An 18,211-nucleotide genomic window follows, 5' to 3' on the forward strand; every position below is an offset into this window, starting at 1 on the left:
TCTTCCTCCTCGGGTTGTTTCAAATCGTTCAATCGGCGTCGCTTACGAGCTGCGAGAAGCTTTTTGTCCCCGTCATTCATTTGCGCTCGAAAAAGAGTGAATTCCTTCTCCTCTCTCCCCGGCACTTTGGGTGAAAGGATTTCGTTCGGAGAAATTAAATCCGCGCGACACCAACCTCGACCCTTTTCGCGTCTACGAGGAAATTCGAAACTCTCAAGCACCCGAAATTATACGCGCCTCTCTTTCGAGCCGGCGGCCAGGGACGAGAAATGTGGAAGCTGAAAGGAAGCGGGAAAGCGAAAAGAAAGCGGCCGCTTCTTCGGGGAGCTGATAACCCGAAAGGAGTTACGGGATATTGTGATGGACGAGGCGCCGCCTTCCTTTCCTTCGTCCTCGCAACCGATGATGGACCGAAGTCGGACAAATGAACGGGCTAAAGTTGGAGATAATAAAGGAGCGCCCTTGGATTCGAGGATATTGAGATGGAACGCGGCGCCGAGAAAATCTGGGAAACGATGTAATTATTGTAATGGATGTGAAAGCGATGACAGGAAATTAATATTCTAGGAATCTTTTTAATAAAGGGGAGACGGGTCCTAGTTGTCACAAGGTCCATTATCTCCGCCGATAGATATCGGATCAGATTGAAGGTGTGGTTGAATGTTTGAAACGAATGAATGTTGTTAACTAGAATATCGCGTCATATGCGGCCGCGCGGTGATGGGAAAACCGAAATTGGATCTGATAAGTAATTATTTTCCATATTCTAAATATGTTTTTATCATTTTCTTGGCTGCATCGGAATATTTCGCAACAAGATAATCGGAAAGATGATTCTTGTCGTTTTCATTTAATATACATGTTTTTGATGTTTGATTATCAGGTCAGCAAGACATGCATATTTTTAAACCAATTTGCCTATTTGAACTTTTCTGTGGTGATTTTCTGCGTACGGTGGTCAAGTTTTTCGGGATTTTCCGAGTCTAAGGCGAATTTGTCATGAAATTGCAGACTCTGCGAATAGAATCTTGCCACTCGCGTGATTTTCCCCGGTATAGTGTAAAGAGAGAAGACGGACGACGTTGCGTGACCCTTTAGGTAATTAAGCGAATAAATTGGAACGGGCCCGAGGAGGGAGTAAAGTACAAACGCGCAGTTGCACCGCATGGCTGCTGCACCGGCAGCTTAACGGAGAAACCGGTGAGCTTTTATTGTTACGTACTACGCCCGTGTATTTTGATTCCTAATTGAATTTTCGCTCCTTTGGTTATTTCGCTGCTCGAGCGTCTCTCGCGCTCTTTGATTTTCCATCACTCCTCACGAATCCGCGTTCCTGCCTTCATACTCGTCTCCTTAAGCTCTTCTTTTCATCCGATATAATATGCTTATTTCCAGTTTCTCTCCCGACGAAATATCTCCGATATTCACGGTTCTTGTTAATTGCGGAAATTAATTCGATTTCGAGAGCGCTCAGCGATAATTGAAAGCGCAAATGAGATATAAACGTGGCAAAATCTGATTTATCTGATAAATAGAATGAAATTGTACATATTCAGAGGACTGTTGGATAGAGTTATGAAGTAATTATTTGTACATATGTGAAACGATACGAAAGAAGCTTTAACTAAAAGTTGTAATGTAAGGTGCGAAGAAACGAAAAAATTGAATACACATTTACGTGGATCCGTTTCCTCGAGGCGTTGCGATTCGGTACAATATCTCATCTCCGATCCCTTTGGGGTGTAAATATTTTCTCCGTATCGTGTACACCTTGAACGGTGGGAATATTTCCGTCGGTGTATTATTCAAGGGGTATCTCGATCCACGTGCACGTCGTCCACACAACAACCGCCCAGCCTGGGAAGGGATAAAAAGCGTTCTTTTGCCGCGATATACGGCGTACACATCCGGCTAAGCATGTGTGAAGGATCAGGACCTCGAGCCGGGCAGTTGAATGGAAATGTGATGGATAAGGGGTTCGATTCGGGGGCGAAATACCGCGGGAACCCGCAAAAAGGATGTTTAGAGGTATTTTGCGGCCTGTTACGCTAGATTTCCTTCCTGAATAAATCGATACAACGCGCCCTCCCTATGCGGATGTGCGTGTGTGTGTGTCCGTGTGTGTATATATATACATGTCTATCCTACAACCCCGGCTGAGGGAACAAAACAAAAAACGAAATAATAACGCTTTTTTCCTCTCAAGTAAAACGGCACGATAATGGAACCAATTTGCAAGTAGCAAATCTCGGTCGGCAGAGAAAGAAAAAAAGGAACTGTTTTCCTGTTTTCGCAATTTTCCGAAAGAATTGGAACTTGTCAAAAAAAACGTATGGAAGACAAAATTTGAACCCGTGAAAAACACAGAGTGATTTGCTTCAAGGGTGGCGTTGAAATTAGCAATATCGCGCTTTCGAATTTCTCAAATTTTATTATTAACCGATTGCTATATCGTTTAATTATCGTCACCGGCGTCGCGTCGTCTTCTAATCTCGGAGAACGTCGTCACGACGACTATCAGCAATAACGTAGCTTTCCAACGGTTTCCATTTTAATCACGAACACGGCTCATTAGCCCGCTATTAACGATAACAGAGTCTTCGAACCTGCGAGTGAAAACCTTATAATAACCGTTTGTTCACCCCTTGTAGTAAAAAAAAAATAAATGGACGTAGGTAGGATGCTCTCTCGTTTTCACATGTTTTTTCGTGAATATCCCATCACTCATTCACCGTATAGAAATGTAATTAAGACACTATATTTTAAACGATTTTAATTTTTTGAATTTGCGATTCACGCTAAAGAAATAAAAATGAAACAATCTGCAGATCGAGTACTTTGAAAAAGTTGACAAAATATTCGTACCCACAAAAATAATCAAAGACACAGACCAAAATTTTCATGCAGAATACGTCACTCCGGAAATCCGGAGTAAAATATTTATCGAGCATATGACATTTGTTTGGTGACTGAAGTTCGTTGGATATCGCGCCATCCTAGTTTCTCGAGATCGCCGCGCTTTATCGACTCGTGGCAGCACTGGTATCAGATTTTCGCGGATAAGTGAGAAAACGCGCGCGCGAATTTGTAGCAGTCGTCAGAACGACTCGCTTCGGAAAACACGTTCACGATAAGGCCTAAGGCCGATACACATCCAACCTAACGAGGTTGACGAAAACAGTTCTTGTCACAGAGATCGAGAGAACGGCAACGGCTCAAGATCCCCCGGTACAGATACACGAAAATAATGCGAAAAACAACGTATCATATACGCGAGATTGCGATGGTGTGAGTCAAACGAACGACGTACGTTTCCATTAGACCGATTTGACGTCATGTAAAGATAGGACATACACGTAACGATAATACATGTAAAATAAGATCGTTGTAACGTCATGGGTTTTTATGCCTCAGGCTTTTCCCATATGAGCTAATAAATGATATTACGATTCGACAGCTCAATCATTGTCAGTTATCATTCAAACTCATAACAGACCAAGAACTCCCATCCTATATGATTGAAACCAATACGAAAATCCGAAGTAACTTCGAATCGAAGAAGCTTCGACCATACAACATTTGTCAAATCGTCTAATCAGTTTGTGATATTCCGCGTGCAGCTGTCCTACCGAATTACGTCCACGACCCTTTCAAGTAGAATTCGAAGCGACACTCGGTCTCCGAAACACCGAGACAAAATGCTGTTGTAATTTGAACCGTGATGATCGCGTGACGCGTCTTATTTGACCATGGTATTGTAGATACAGCGTAACTGCCAAGGCGAGTAATTGCATCGAATTTTTTTATATTTATTTTACTTTTGTTTTATCGTTACCTTACTACGCTTGTTATTCGGACGTTTTCTTTCCTTTTTCTTATTTTTTTTTTACTCGTTTCATCTTCGCGTTGAACAATGCGTATAAGGTACCTACCTCTGCTTATAACGCTGCTTTACGAGCCTCAGTTAGCTAGGCATGAGCTCGACTGGATCGCGTGTCGCGAGTTATCCGCTCCGCTTTTGTGAACACGAATTTTTATTTTCTCTCTCAGTATTATTATACACGTGAATACGTTATTATGTGTGTGTATATTACATAAATAGGCGGGTCCATGGCAGAATTTTGAATCAACGAAGCACGCGTAATTCTTGCACTTAATGTGATTAGGTTAGATTTTCTCTTGTATAGAATTGTGGGGAAAAAAACTGTCAACCAAACTGATTGTCAGGTGCAGGCATGATAATAATAATATCAACAACAATAAAAATAACAACAACAATAATAATAATAATAGTCTCGTAAATCGTCTTCTCATTTCAGAACACCATTCTTCCCGAGGCCGTCCATTTTTGGGAAAGAGCGCTGATGGTCCGAGAGACGAAAAACACGATTCGTCTAAATCGGTAAGTTGTAATGTCCACTTTATTTATCGTTATTACAGAATCGTGCGATATAAATCACAAATTGATATCCCGTGCATGAATTCCTTACTGGTAGCAACTTTAATTAACAATTCGGAGTCATCATGCTGCGTCTCGAAAACAACCGCGAGCGGTCAGAAAATAATCGACGATGAATCGCCCTGATGCCCAAAAACTACTCGTTGCCACAAGATCGCGTGTTTGCATCGTCTCGATTCTATCTCTGACAGTCGGAAACAGCTGGAAGTATTCCCTGAAAAATCGAGCTATACTATTCGCGTCTGGCCAACGTTTTATCAACTCGCGAGTGAAATCGAAACTTGTCGAAACCAGTTACATTATACAAAGGAAATAAGTCTCGGACGCATTTTCAGACAGTGTAGATATCCTTGTTGAATGATTAGAAATACCGGACAAGAAAGTAAAGAAAACAAGAAAAGTTATTACAAGAAAAAAAAAAAAACGATGTGTCCGAATGAAAAATTTTCTCTGAAAACTGGCGGTTAATTTGCAATTTGAATTCATAGTCCGTGTAGAATACGCGTACAGATGTTTGAGTGATTAGCACGAGTAACGCGGGTAAAGATTTATCGCGGAACGGCTGTTGAGTACGAGGAGAACGAGAAGAGGGTGTTTGCATCTGGGGCGAAATCTCTCTTTCTCTCTCTCCCTCCCTCTCTCTCCCTCTCTCGCCGCAGCAGCATGCGATTATGCATATAGCGGAGATTTGTATTTGCGTTGTCAGGGCTTGATTTATTGCGGGAGTCTTGCCGCGGCTCTGACTGCTCTCCGGGTGCCACCGGAGAGCAAGGAAGGGGTTCCGATGTACACCGTCGGTGATGTTCTATGCAAATCTCTGTCGTTTATTTTCCTCTTTTCTTTCTCTTTTTTCCGCACCCCCGCGACAGTGATCGACCCCGACTGCCGCGCTCCGCTGGGACCGACTCGAATTAATTCGCGTCATTCAAACTTTGGATTATCTCGCTCGATAAGCCTTTATCTCACGCTGCAGATCTTGCCTCTGACCCTTATACCTAAATTCCGCGGGTCGAAGACAAGGAGCTTAATTATATTTTGTACCGTTTTGTAACATGCATAATTTTCATTCATTAACGTCCGATAATAATTGGCCGACGATACCTGTTCATTTTTCAAATTGTTACTTTTCGGATAGATACACGTTTTACCTGTAATGTAATATCGTACTCTGCACGGATGAATTTTTTCATCGCGTCGAGTGAAAGGAAACAGATTCCACTGTCATTTGTCCTTGTGCAGACTTGGCAGAAGAAGAGAAATTTAATGTCAGGATTGTAAATTTAAGGTCGAACGATCGGACTTTGCCAATTCCCGGTGTTTCGATACGAAATTTCAAACCAATTTGTTTCATGCGCCGGGTGATGTTTCGTGATCAAACGTTTCGTTGCTGAATGAAACGGTGAATTAAAAAGAAAAAAAAAAGACAGAAAAACTTTATTCGCGATGTAGAAAAGCCGTTTTACGCGATTTCGTTAAAGCGTGAATCCGATGTAGGATAAAAACCCGTTTGTCTGGGCGAGTGCGTGTGTTGTAAGATCGTAAAATCGTCGAATTTTATCCAGAAAGGGTTAGTACCATTGTACTTTGTAGGAATCCTTTGGGGATCGGAGGCTTTGAGAAACAGGAAGAAGTCGACAATGAAACGAGGTTTCGGCTTCAATCGGCTTTCAATTTTATACCCGTACCCTCGTCAGGTTATTTCCGATTTATTGGAGCATGAAACTGTGATCGCTTTTCCCGATCTCTCTCATTCGTTTATAGATTGTCGCATCAGACGTTGGACCCCATTCTCTCCGAATTAACCCCGACTGCCTTTGAAGAAACCGGGATATTCGTCTCCTGCCTTACCGTTGCCTGCGGGAAGGTAACGAAGAATTCGTGAAAAATAAAAAAAGAAAAAAAAAAAAAAACGCCAATCATTCTCGCCAACGAACTCGAGTCGTCCACGCAGGCTCCAATTTGTAGGAAAGGCGCGAATCTTGGCAGCGGGGGGCTTATAAGTGCCTTGGTACCGGGGCTTAGAATCTGTGACAGTTTGAATCCCCGAGCACCCGGAATCGCGGGCGTTTATTTTGGAGGGGAATCGGAGGCGGAAGAGGTTCTCCTCTTAAATTGGGCGTAACAGAAGCTCTAGTGGCATGAAAATACGACGTCAAGCCGAAGACGAAGCGCAGGAAGGATCCGACTTTGTGCAGCGGAAAATGATTTTCCCCGACGATGCTGCTTTTACCGCGCTCGACAATCACGGACTCGTAAAAGCTCGTACAAGGATCGCTTTTTTTTCGTCACACTGTCCAAACTCGCGTGAACTTCACCGTTCCAAAAATAGATGGACGAAACCGCGATTTTGCCTCTTCCCTCACACGAATCCGTCGATACGATCCGCCGGCGTTTTTTCACAAAAAAAAAAAAGCTCGAAGAGCGAGAATGAGGAAACGAAGAAGCCCGAGGGTTCCCGTCGAGGATCGCGGACCGTTTTCAGCGACTAATGAAATTCCTCTACGCATTCAAGTGTCGCAGGGAGGAATATCCTTCCTGTGTAAAACCGAGTCGCGTCGGTGACTTCGAAGTGCAGAAACGGGACGCGGGAGAGGAAATATCCGGTGCCTAATTCCTGATTCGGTTGGACGAGGGGCGGAGGGCTGGAAGAGCTCGTCGTCTCCGGAATAGGAATACGGAGCTCGGCTCCGTGCCAACTTCTTCGGCAAACACCGTTGCGCGGTTCCGTCGATCCTTGGTGCTCCGGGCGTGCCGCCGACTTGGAATCAGCGCTGCTGCAGCCACGTCTCTAACCGTGAGACACGCGTTTCCAAGGCGCAAGGACGATGCCTCATATCGACCCTTGTTCTCCCGACTTAGGAGACGGATATAACTTGGCTTCCGCTGCTCTTCTACGGACGTTTCGCTGCACGTCCCAATTCCTGATCACTGTCGGTTAGCTGCAACCGTTTCTTGGGTGCATCGCATGCATAACCTATTAGATTATACCAAAACGTTGCGGAAGTTTGATTACGATCAGAGAAATTTGGTTCTCACGCGGTCGCTAAGAAATTGAAGCGAACTTTACGAGTATCGTTAATTGCGACGTTATTCTGTTCGTTCGGTTTACCAATGCTTCGAATTCTTCTTCAGATATCCTCTCCACCTTACTTTCGATTTTTCAGTTCACAAGTATTCGTGGACCTGTGTAGTTTAGGATTCGGGCTTGTTATGCGTAAGAGGAGATCTCAAGGTGTTCCGAAAAAGCTCTCCCTCTCATGTAATATTCATTAGATTTCGAACGAATCGTGCAGCGGCCAGAGTATCGGTAGCACCGGAGTCGCCTCCTCTTTTGTACGAGGGATGCGCGCCGGTCTCGCTGCTCATTAACACTTGCGGGGGAAACCGTTTCTAATTTATTCCGAGGGGAAAACACTCGGAGCCTGTGAATTCGCGTCGCGACGTCGACCCTTGACGCGACAATGGCCCTCGGATATCTCTTCTAAACCGGCAGAGGAGCCTCATCCACTTTCAAACCTCCGTCACGCGAATAGAAACCACCGCAAATTCTATCGCGGCGGTCTCAAGTAGTAGCGGTCCGAATGCGGTCAGCCCTCGAGCCACTTCCATTCACTCGTTTTCGACGCTGACCGAGTCGATTTCGCCGTCGCCAATGCGATCACGCAGCAATAGAACGGAAAATATAGCGTTACATTTATCCGCAGCCTTGCAACAATTCGGTGAAAAAATTAACGAAACGATCAGTGAAGTAAAATGACAAAGCCAGGAAGTGTGAAATTCAAACTGTGGCTTATTTCTTGGAGCTTTCTTTTATCCTCGAACGATTCGTGCAGGGCTGCGAGTGGGTGATTTTTTTTTTCCCTACCGTCGAGGGCAATTGAGCGATCGACTTGTGACGCGTGTTGTAGAAGGCTGAACGCGGCGTGGTGGAAATTCGTTTGAAGGATGAGGTACCTCACGGCAACGGACACCAGCTTCATCCTCCTTCTCGTCGTCGTTGTCATTTCTTGCGGACCTTAGCCTTCTCGCAGGGGTCGATTTAATGGCGAAACTTAGGTGAAGAGGAACGCCCGGATGATGGGAGAGATTTTTTGCACCTCGAATACGCGGTGCCGCCTATTAAATATGCGTGAAGCGTTGAATTTGTAATCCTTGTAACCGTCCTGTGTTGTACCCTGTATACGTTTCAACCGATGTCCAGAAATTCACGTTAACTCCACCTATCCGCGCGGCAAAATTAAAATTCCGCCTGCAGTCCTGACGAACTTGTAGAATTTTAAGGCTTCCAAAATGTGAGAGAAATCCAATGACGTTTCAATTCGCGATTATAAAATTCCCGAATTTCCATTCAAGAAGAGTTTTGCAGCGCACGTTTTGCATACGCGACTGCTTTAGCCGTTCATTTCAATTTACAATACGATCACTTTATTTTTACTTTAAAAATGAATTTCGTAAACGCCCATTTTCGGTTCTGGTGGCAGACGAGAAATCGTCTCTTTGTACGACTTCTTGTCGTCGTACGTTGACGACAGCCAGCTTCTCAGCACCGTCGTATTATTTCGGTCTGATAACCTCCTCAATTCACAACGTATCCACCTTCAGCTTCCATTCTTCGTTCCAAAAACAACAAGCCAACCGCCCGTCGCATCTCCCCTCTACCATTTACTGCGAAACCGTCTGTTTGCTCCGTGTCCACAGATTCGCGGCATGGGTTATACTGATACAAACCAACCGACCCCCTCGCCACCCTTGTACCAGATATTCAACCCACCCTCGGCCTCGCCCTCGCTCCGACTACCATTAATTATTCCACATCGTCGGCGTGACGAGATCTATCTTCTTGAAATTATGTGGAATCCTTAATCCTTCTCAAGAATTCCATCGCCTTATACACTAGACCTGTTTTTCACTCCTGATGCGATTAAGCGTGGTATACAATTTTTGTCCTCGTCCTTTTGAGAGCTAAGATCTTTGCAGACAATGGTGGAGGTTGATTTGCGCTCGATTGAACTTTTTACTAAAAACAAAAATTGTTCGTAGAAAATTTTGAAGCTTGTAAAATCTACCTAGATATAATAATTTTACCTGCTACAGGTGTTATCCGCGTAAAATTGCAAGCGGATCGCGCTTTATCACGCAAGAGGAGATAAGCTCTTTTCTGACAAGTAAGAAGTTGCGACATAGTTTAGAGAAATTCCTCAAACGCCGTACGTTAAACGGGTACGGATATTAAATTACCCGAGGGAGGTGAAAAATTAGCGAACGAATATTTTTCCCTCCCTTATTTTCTAAAAGCAAGGGAAATAAACTCTTGGTTAAATAGTTGAAGGTTAATTTGTCGCAAATTTTCCACTCGCGTGTCAACCTCTTATAAAGTTGCCCGCACAGCGGGAGTTTGATGCGAGCTGTTCGTAACGCTGATATTCGCCTCCGTTACGGACGTTATTATTGTCGCGAAACAATGCGAAACACTATTACCACATTCCGGATGCAGCGAAGGGGTTAAACCACCGCCATTCTTGACCCCCGTTAACCGTTTTCAAAGATCTAATGGTCGCGGAATGGGCGACAGCGTGGGAGCCCATAAAACGACCTCGCAAATTCGAGAACCGCGCCCGCAAATCTACTAATAAATCGTAACTCCGGGAAATGCGACGACGACAGAGACGCCGTTTAATAATTGTTTAACGAGTGAAGCTTCCCGCATTTATCCCCAGATTAGCACAATAATTTTAAATAATTTACCAACCTGCGAATTTAAACGGATACCTGCAATGCCTCGCGCCGCCAGGTTCAGAGGGCAGTAAATTTTCCGACGAGTCGCTTTTCTCACAGAGTTTTAACGCGGAGAGTTACCGCAGGGCAAAAACTCGATGCTTTATTGCAATCCCTGCATGCATATGCAAAACCTGAAATAATGCGACACGACCCGGGGATTTTTTTCCATTCGGTATAAACGTTATCACAATATTGCAAATTGTTTCGGGTGAAAATTTGCAATGTTGGAATGGAACTTTATCGTACCGAAGTTGGTAACGTTATCGTGACGATTCATGCTGAGGCATAACCGTTATTTCCCGAGTTTTGAAATCTTAGGTCCTTAAGCGTCATGATACAAACATAGCGATTTTTTTCCCCAACGTTTCGTTACGACGACGTTACTAACTTGAATCTCCTGACTTATGCGCGATTTCTTTCCACGGTCAGACGGCGCGAATCGCGTGCTTGCTTCGCTGCTTGCAGGGAAAGGTTGGAAAAATAATGAGCAGAATACGTCGCGAACATTCGCGAGAATCATTAATTATACGAGGGATGTGTTTCCGCGTGGATGAGCGAATGGATTTCCCACGCCCTGCGCCGCCGCGAGTATTCGGCGCCGGTTGTTTGTTAACGTCAACTTTATTATCGTTAACGGGGATCTGCGACGACGACGACGAGCCCTTCTCTCGTAGCTGTAAAATATTTGCATTTAATTATACGCGGCACTGCAGAATTGCGTGTGTAATCGCGTTTCAAAGTTTTCTCCTCGTCTGCCCAACAAACCGGCCTGTAAACCGATGACGCGAACAATTCCAAGCTGCACGCCTTATAATTCTTGTCTTTCGATCCTGGGTGCGAAAACTTTTCCCTTCCCCCGCGCTTTACGTCCACGGAATTTGTAGTTAGACGCTCGTACAATTTGCAAGTCTAAGTCACGGGTGAAACTTCTCCCGAATCGCGGTGTTTCTTATTTTTTGCCTTCCAAAGTCTCTCTGCATTTTCCTTGAATTTCCAGCGTTCTCGGTCAGCGCAACGTTGCGAAAATACGCGTCTCAGCTCCCTGTCCGCGGGACGTTTCCGTCGAAGGTCCTGTAATACCGCATGTGATAAAATAAACCGTTTTTACGTGGGCGGTGAGTCCCAGATCAGTCAGCAGGCGGAGGATTTTCGGCCGCGCAGTAAAGTTAGGAAAATTGGATCCGACCCCCGAGCGGCGAGGATCGAGGTTCGCTGTTTGCCGAGAAAATTTTGTTTCATATCTTTGCTACTGACCGACCGACGGAGGTCCATTTTCATTTTGTTCTTACAGGATAGAGAATGCCCGGCAATTCCGACGAGGGAACCTCAAAAGTTCCCAATTTAACGGGCGAATGAACGACGTGATTCTAATCCACGTGTTCATTTTTCCCTTTGCGTACAAGGGGACTCTGTCTTTTGGTGTAATATCTGACAGAAGATTCATGTGGGAAAACTTTGAAGCTGCTTTCGTTTTTACCGCAGAAGTCTGTTACGCGTAATGGTAAATCGTGTGTCTTTCTCTCGCGATGCTTTTTCAAACTCGCTGTGCCGCGGCGAGCTGTTTGAGAATCGGATAACGGAGGAAAAAAGTGATCGAATTTTACGGTATAGGATCCGCAGGTCCAATTTCGAGGTAGACGATGGTATCTCGGGGGCGGAAAGGCGGGGTGATTTTTCGTCGAAGACGCGAAATGAGAGTACGATGGGCACGCCGGAGATCCGAAGAGGGTAAAATTCTTGACTGATGCCTGAAATCTGAGAGAAATAGAAACGCTCGTTTGGAGGAGAAACGATTTACTCGAAGGCTCGATCCTCGCTCCTGCAGCGGCAAAGCGTCTGCTCAGCGAAGCCTGACATCAAGAACTAATGTCCCAAAGGCGGCTGTGTTTCCACCGTTTATACTCGCAAAGCCTTAGATTAATGCCCCTTCTTTCTTCGAGGAAATCCGAACCATGGCTAATGTACCGAAAGTACGCGATATTGTACCAGCGGCGGTGTATCAAGGTGCATAAAATCCCGTCGTCTTGAGCGCAGCCTTGCCGTGCAAGGATCAGTTTTCGTTTTTCTTTCGTTCCTGAGTCGAGAAAAATGCTCGGGGCAAATTGGAGGGGTATGAAAGTATGTAATCAAGCCTGTCCTTACCTTTCGACTAAGCCTCGCAGCGGGAAGATAAATATAAGGGAAAGTAAAAAATTGAGGAAAGTGACGGGGGTGAAAATAAGGCGGTACAGACTATTAATAACTCAACTTCCCTTACGATTCGCGTGCAGGCGCGACGCGTTCCGACGAAACGACGTTGTTCGGATCGTTCGTTTCTAATTTCGTTTCCGTCCGCACCCCCCCGCTGTTCTTCTAGTGATGTAGGCCAATAAAGCGCACATAATGTTAATTCACAGCTCGCCTAGTATTTTCCGAGAAATTAATCACGTCGCAGCTTTCGACGGGTCGTAAAACCGCCCTGCGAATTAAAGCTCCGCTGCCCGCCGCTCGGAATTCTTAAACATCGTATTAGGCAGGTCACGAACCTCGCAGGCGTCGCTTTCGACGGCCTCTAGATTCCCGGCTGTGCCGGGCGGAATTTAAGACCTGCAACGGGAAATTCACCTCCTACATCTTCGCCTCAAAGGCGTTAATGACGCGACAACGGTTCGCCGGGAAAACGGGCGCCGTCCGACATTCAAAGACCACTTTACGAGCCGCTGCTCAGGCAGCTTTGGCATCCTTCTCCTCCTCCTCCTCCTCCTCCTCCTCCTCCACCTCTTCCTCCTTCACGCAGCATCCGCGCAAAGGCAAGCTTCGCCGAATGTGTCTGTGTGCGGCGAACGCTGAACGACCGGTAACCGCGACACCGCAGAACAAGACTGAGTAACCACGTCAAAGCGACTCGCTGCAACGAAGAGCTTGCGGTCCGGAAAGCTCGCCACGCCGGAAGCGCGGCCGTCCTCGATTCTGATAGACTTGTAGAGTTAAACCGCATCTTCGAACTTTTTGCAAAATTTCGTTTCTGTCTTCGAGGTCTGATTCTCTGTATTGAGAAAAGTCAAGAAATCAGGTACTAAAATTAGCTCAAAGATTCAAACTTTGCATCATTTTCATCTCAATCGACGCGGTTCGTTTCAAGATTTTTATAAAAATCTGTCACGCTATTCCTGACTTATTTGCGATGACATACATTTTTGTCAGTACCACCCTAATTCGAAAACGGATGAACCGATTAAAATGAAATTTCATTCATTGGTTTGACTTCACTTCGTTCAAGCCTGATCGGATTTTGAAAAAATTCAACCAAATCATCTCCGAGTTCTTTTTTCTTTCCAGTAATCCAAAAATTTCACTCTCGCGAGAAGTTTTAGAACTGATTCCGATTGACCAGTCGATATCCCCCCCCCCATTTTGGTTCAGGGCTGTTTCGCGGGAAAATGAAAAGCGTCGCGTTGAATGCAATATTGCTTTCATCCGAGGATAAACCTGCTGCCGCAGTGCCTGGTAATGGTTCCGCGTGATTTGAAAAGCGCGACGATTCTCCGGGTGAGCAGAGATAGGAAACAAGTTTGTATCGTTTTTCGCTTTGCTCGGGGGGAGACGGTTTCTCTGTTTCCCTCCTTCCGCTGGAAACGACGCTATTGGGTCAACGCAGAGGCGACGAGGTTGGGCGCCGTTTCACGTACGACTGTATCTTCCCTTCCCTCTCCGTCTCTCTTTCTCTCTTTCTCTCGAACTGCAAACTGGATGACGACGCGACTCGACCTATTTTGTCGTGTGTTTTCGTTACACCAGACGTCCGTCGTTCGTTCTTACGTACGATCGGATTGATCGCTCTAAAAGTAAACCGATCGCAGATTTATCTCGAGATCCGTTCCGCGAGAAGACCTTGTCAGAAAATTGTAGAAACAAGTCCAAAAGTTGTTTTGAGAAACGTGAAAAGTTGAAAATTTTTTCCAACTACTACCTTCCCGCAAAACGAAGGAAAAATAATACGGTTCGTATGCGAAACACTGGATAACTAATGAAGGTAATTAGTGTTAATATATAGCGTTTACGCCGAGAGACTGTTAATTGCTCACATTGGGCACCTAAATACCCTCTAATTTAAAAGCGTCGTGAAATATTTGATCATTTCTCTCTGCGTTCTCTCGCTTTCTCTATCACTCTTCTCCCTGACGCTCGCTCCCTCTACTGGTAATTATTACTTTAATTAATGCAACACTCGAGTTATCGTTTAACGTAAATCGTGAATCGGATAGCACGCACGAAATTAGAAATCACATTTCAATGCTTTCAAGGCTCGACTCCTCCTGCCAAATATTGGATATGAAATTAAAAAAAAAACAAATCCATTATTTCTTGCTCCTATCTTTTCCAGTGTCAGATTTTCACATGCTTCAAAATTATTCTGCTTTTACGTATTTAGGTACTCACGAATTTCCCTCACCTCGAACTCTGCTCACATCTACGTACGTACAATCTACATTCTTCACGTTTCACACAATTTTCCTCTCCTATAAGAAATATAATCTTGGTATTTAACCAAGAAATTAAATTACTACCGAGCGTTGAAACCCTTTTAAAAATTGTCTGCCTTCGCTCGTTTACCTGGCACTCTAAAACCCATTACGAAAATGCTATGAATGAGTTGCAAAATGCACCTATGAAGAGCGCTGTCCCAGCTGATCGAACATCGTTATATCGTAAATCCATACAAACCGAGTCCATCGATTTCGTTCGAATCGTAATACGTAGCACGAGAAGAAGCTTAAGGAAAAAAACTACTTATTCTCGGCTCAACCGTAATGTTGTGTCATTTTTTTATCTGAAAAGCCGGGCGAAAGTAGGATATTATTCACTCTTTACTTTTTTTCCTCACTTTCCTCCGCATTTGCGGAAAATATGATCATATTTCTCGTTTCTCTCGGGCAGTAAGCCCACACGATTGTTACATAATTTACTATTAAACCACGAATCCGAGCTTAAACCGACAACTTGGGCAATTTCACCGATGACTCTTGTGTCATTGAGAAACCCAGTAAGAAATGTACCTCATTTAATACAGCAAATCGTATTGAACTCGACCCGGCTCGCCTCTCGAATTTTCCTCCCCGATTGCGAGTTTCGTTCCCTTTGAACTTTTTTCCCGGAATGTACCGCCCACCTACCGAAACACCCTTAAACCCTCGGCAAGCAGATAAACGGTAAATGGCGCTCTGGAAGTGCGCCGTGCAGGTCAACAGGATTGAATGTATAGGCGATCCTCAGCTCTGGGTCCTGAAGGAACTCTGAAAGGGGATTCCACGGTGTCGAGTCCATCAGCCAACGCAGTAGAAGTGGAGCGTGTATCGTCGGACGGTTGTGCAACCGAGGATGCCGGAGAGAAAACCCGGTGAAAGTCCAAACGAGGTGGATTACGTCGATCACGTGGCACGGGAATGCCCGCGTAAAGGTTTTATCTTGCAGGATCGGTGAAGATTCCTCGCCCTGGGGTTGAAAATCGCTTAAATGGGTATATAGATATTCCACGAGGCTGAATACGCGGTAATTCTATATCTCGAAATGAGAATTTGCGGGTGAAAATTTCCCTTATTTTATACCTTATACAATGTCGTTTCAACCCCCGAACGCGACTATCTCATTTCCATAACGACATCGATTCGATAAACTTTACGAGACGCACTTTTTAACACCCTCGAGAAGGGAGTAAAGTAAGAAAAAAAGGAAGAAGTAGAAGAAGAATAAGAGTGATAACAGGCCTACGTCTCACTCCCGTTTAACGCTCACCGAACACCGTTACGGTACTTTTATCTCGGGCAATATTAACTAAGGACTTTCTCGATCCCCGTCCTCATTTCCAAAGAACAAACAAACTCCGCACTTCTCGCTCAGGCCCGGAGACACCTACTCTTAATCGATCTCCCCCCTCCGTCCCTATCGATAATCTTCCAAGTTTCAGTTCTCCCCCCTATATTATTGCCATTCGAATCCGATACCCTATCAGATTAGTAGCTAGGGCCGAAGCAGCTTCTGATCTCGTCCAGACGATCGAGAAACAGGTATTTCGATTCGAGGAACGTTTATACACATATTTTTCTGAAAAAAGTATACCGAGCAATGATTGGAATCCGTTTGAACAATTTTGCGAAGTATTCCGCGACGGTTATGTACGAGTTCATTGTGCACGCGTTTTCCTCACCCACGACTCGCGAATTTTTCCCCGCATTTTTCACACCGTACGACAGCGCTGCGACACCGCGTAATAAGCAATTTTCCTCCGCCCGTGGAACAGCGGACTCTTATTGTCGGAAAATTAATTGTCGTACACTGCAGTCTCGGTGTTCCCGATGCGACGTAACGTACCTACCGTAGTTTCCATAACCTCGATACAACGGAACTCGACTCCCGGGGGAATGATCAAAGGAACTTTTCACAAAGCTCGAGAGTCTAAGCAGCTGTATTGCGGCCTGCATCCCGGTTTATCAAAGTCACGGATCGTCTGGCATACGTGCACTCAGGACGACCGAGATCTCAAACCTTCCTTTTGCAAAAAAGGTACCTATGTGAAATTTGCCTTTAATACCCCTGGAATCAGGATTGAAAAAGTGGCTTCGCACCCCGCCTAATAATTCGCGATTAGCAAATGATTACCTCGAGCAAATATTTGACCTGTAAAGTGTGAAGAAACGTGATAGGTCAGGTTGTATCGTTTGACACGGTTATGTCGAAAATTGCTTCTGTGTAGTTTTCCCGCGAGAGCTCTGGAGGCGATAAAAAAAATTTGGCTACAAAACTCGGACGGGGGAAAAAGAGAAGCGGGACTCTCCTATATGTGCATACAGGCCGATTCGTACGCAATAACCCGACGTCCTGTCGTACATATAATATGTATATATTTATACATATAGACCCACCATATACACCCACGATTTTCAAGCAACACGCGCTTTATTGCTTTCATGCATTCACAAATCCTCCCCTTATGTACGTGTTGGTGCGTATTTCTGCTCTTCCATATTTCTCTGCAACCCCTTATACGTGGGTATACATTATACATATACCTGCAGACTGTAGCCTTGAAACGTTGGCATTCAACCCTACGACGTATATTGCGATTTATATTCGCGAACTGGTGAATCGAGGGAAACGAACATCCGCAGCCGGTTGTTATTAAAAAAGATTCATTTTTCTCTCGTTTTTTTTTTTATTTTCTCAAATTTCTTTTGCATTCAGCGACGTCGAGGAAACAAATGATACACCCTACGTGTTTCATTCTTCGTTCACAAAGCCGTGAGTAATGAATTTCATATACACTTTGTGCAAAATACCTGTAAACCAAAAAGTGAGTGCTTCCATCATTTCCGCGCTGCTGTTTCGCAAAAGCTAAGCCCAATTAAGGTAACCTTTGGTTGTCCCGTATGAGACCGTAATTCGACGCAGCGATTCGCAATCGTCATTGAGCCGTCCCGCGGTTTTCGTTCGCGAAATTCGAAACTGTGTACGACGTGAAGTTGCGGCCGCCGTGAAGTCCGATTTCAAAGTAGGTACGCATTTAGCGATCGAACGAAACCCGAGATTATAATTCTACGCTGTAGGTCGAGGCATTTTTTCCTCGGGAAAAAATCGCACGTACACGCAGGACGAGTTTGGTTGATTCACAGCGGAATAGGAATCCACACAATTTATTTCCCACTCCGCTGCACACCGCAAGCAGGCGAAATTAATACGTCTGGATTAGAACGGTGATTAATGAGGTGCCTCGGTACCTACGAGCAGTGCTCGAACGCTAGCGTTGCGTCAGTTTTAGTATATCGCGGTGATTACTTTTACTGACCAGAAGGGGTGGAAAGGGTCGGGCGTACAAATTTGCCGGTTCCGTGATCCTCGCAGCGTTTTCTACATCCCGCACTTACATTTGTCCGACAATTCATACTCGAAATCTTATTGCACGGATCAATCGCAGGTGCGAATTCTTGTTGCCAATTAGCG

General features: G+C 44.9%; 1 protein-coding gene and 1 long non-coding RNA gene across 4 annotated transcripts in view; one reads left to right on the forward strand and one right to left on the reverse strand.

Moving 5' to 3' along the window:
- LOC124308085 (leishmanolysin-like peptidase) overlaps positions 1-18,211 on the forward strand; it is a 213,388-nt gene that overhangs the window by 175,080 nt on the left and 20,097 nt on the right. For both annotated transcript variants that reach the window (XM_046770432.1, XM_046770433.1), the window contains exon 4: positions 4,320-4,402. In XM_046770432.1, coding sequence (XP_046626388.1) covers positions 4,320-4,402 — 83 coding nt within the window. The remainder of the gene's footprint in view (positions 1-4,319; positions 4,403-18,211) is intronic.
- LOC124308093 (uncharacterized) overlaps positions 1-18,211 on the reverse strand; it is a 181,355-nt gene that overhangs the window by 151,377 nt on the left and 11,767 nt on the right. The gene's annotated exons all lie outside the window — the stretch shown is intronic.

The sequence above is a fragment of the Neodiprion virginianus genome, chromosome 6 (assembly GCF_021901495.1).
Source record: "Neodiprion virginianus isolate iyNeoVirg1 chromosome 6, iyNeoVirg1.1, whole genome shotgun sequence".
In the NCBI taxonomy this organism is placed as follows: Eukaryota; Metazoa; Arthropoda; class Insecta; order Hymenoptera; family Diprionidae; genus Neodiprion; species Neodiprion virginianus.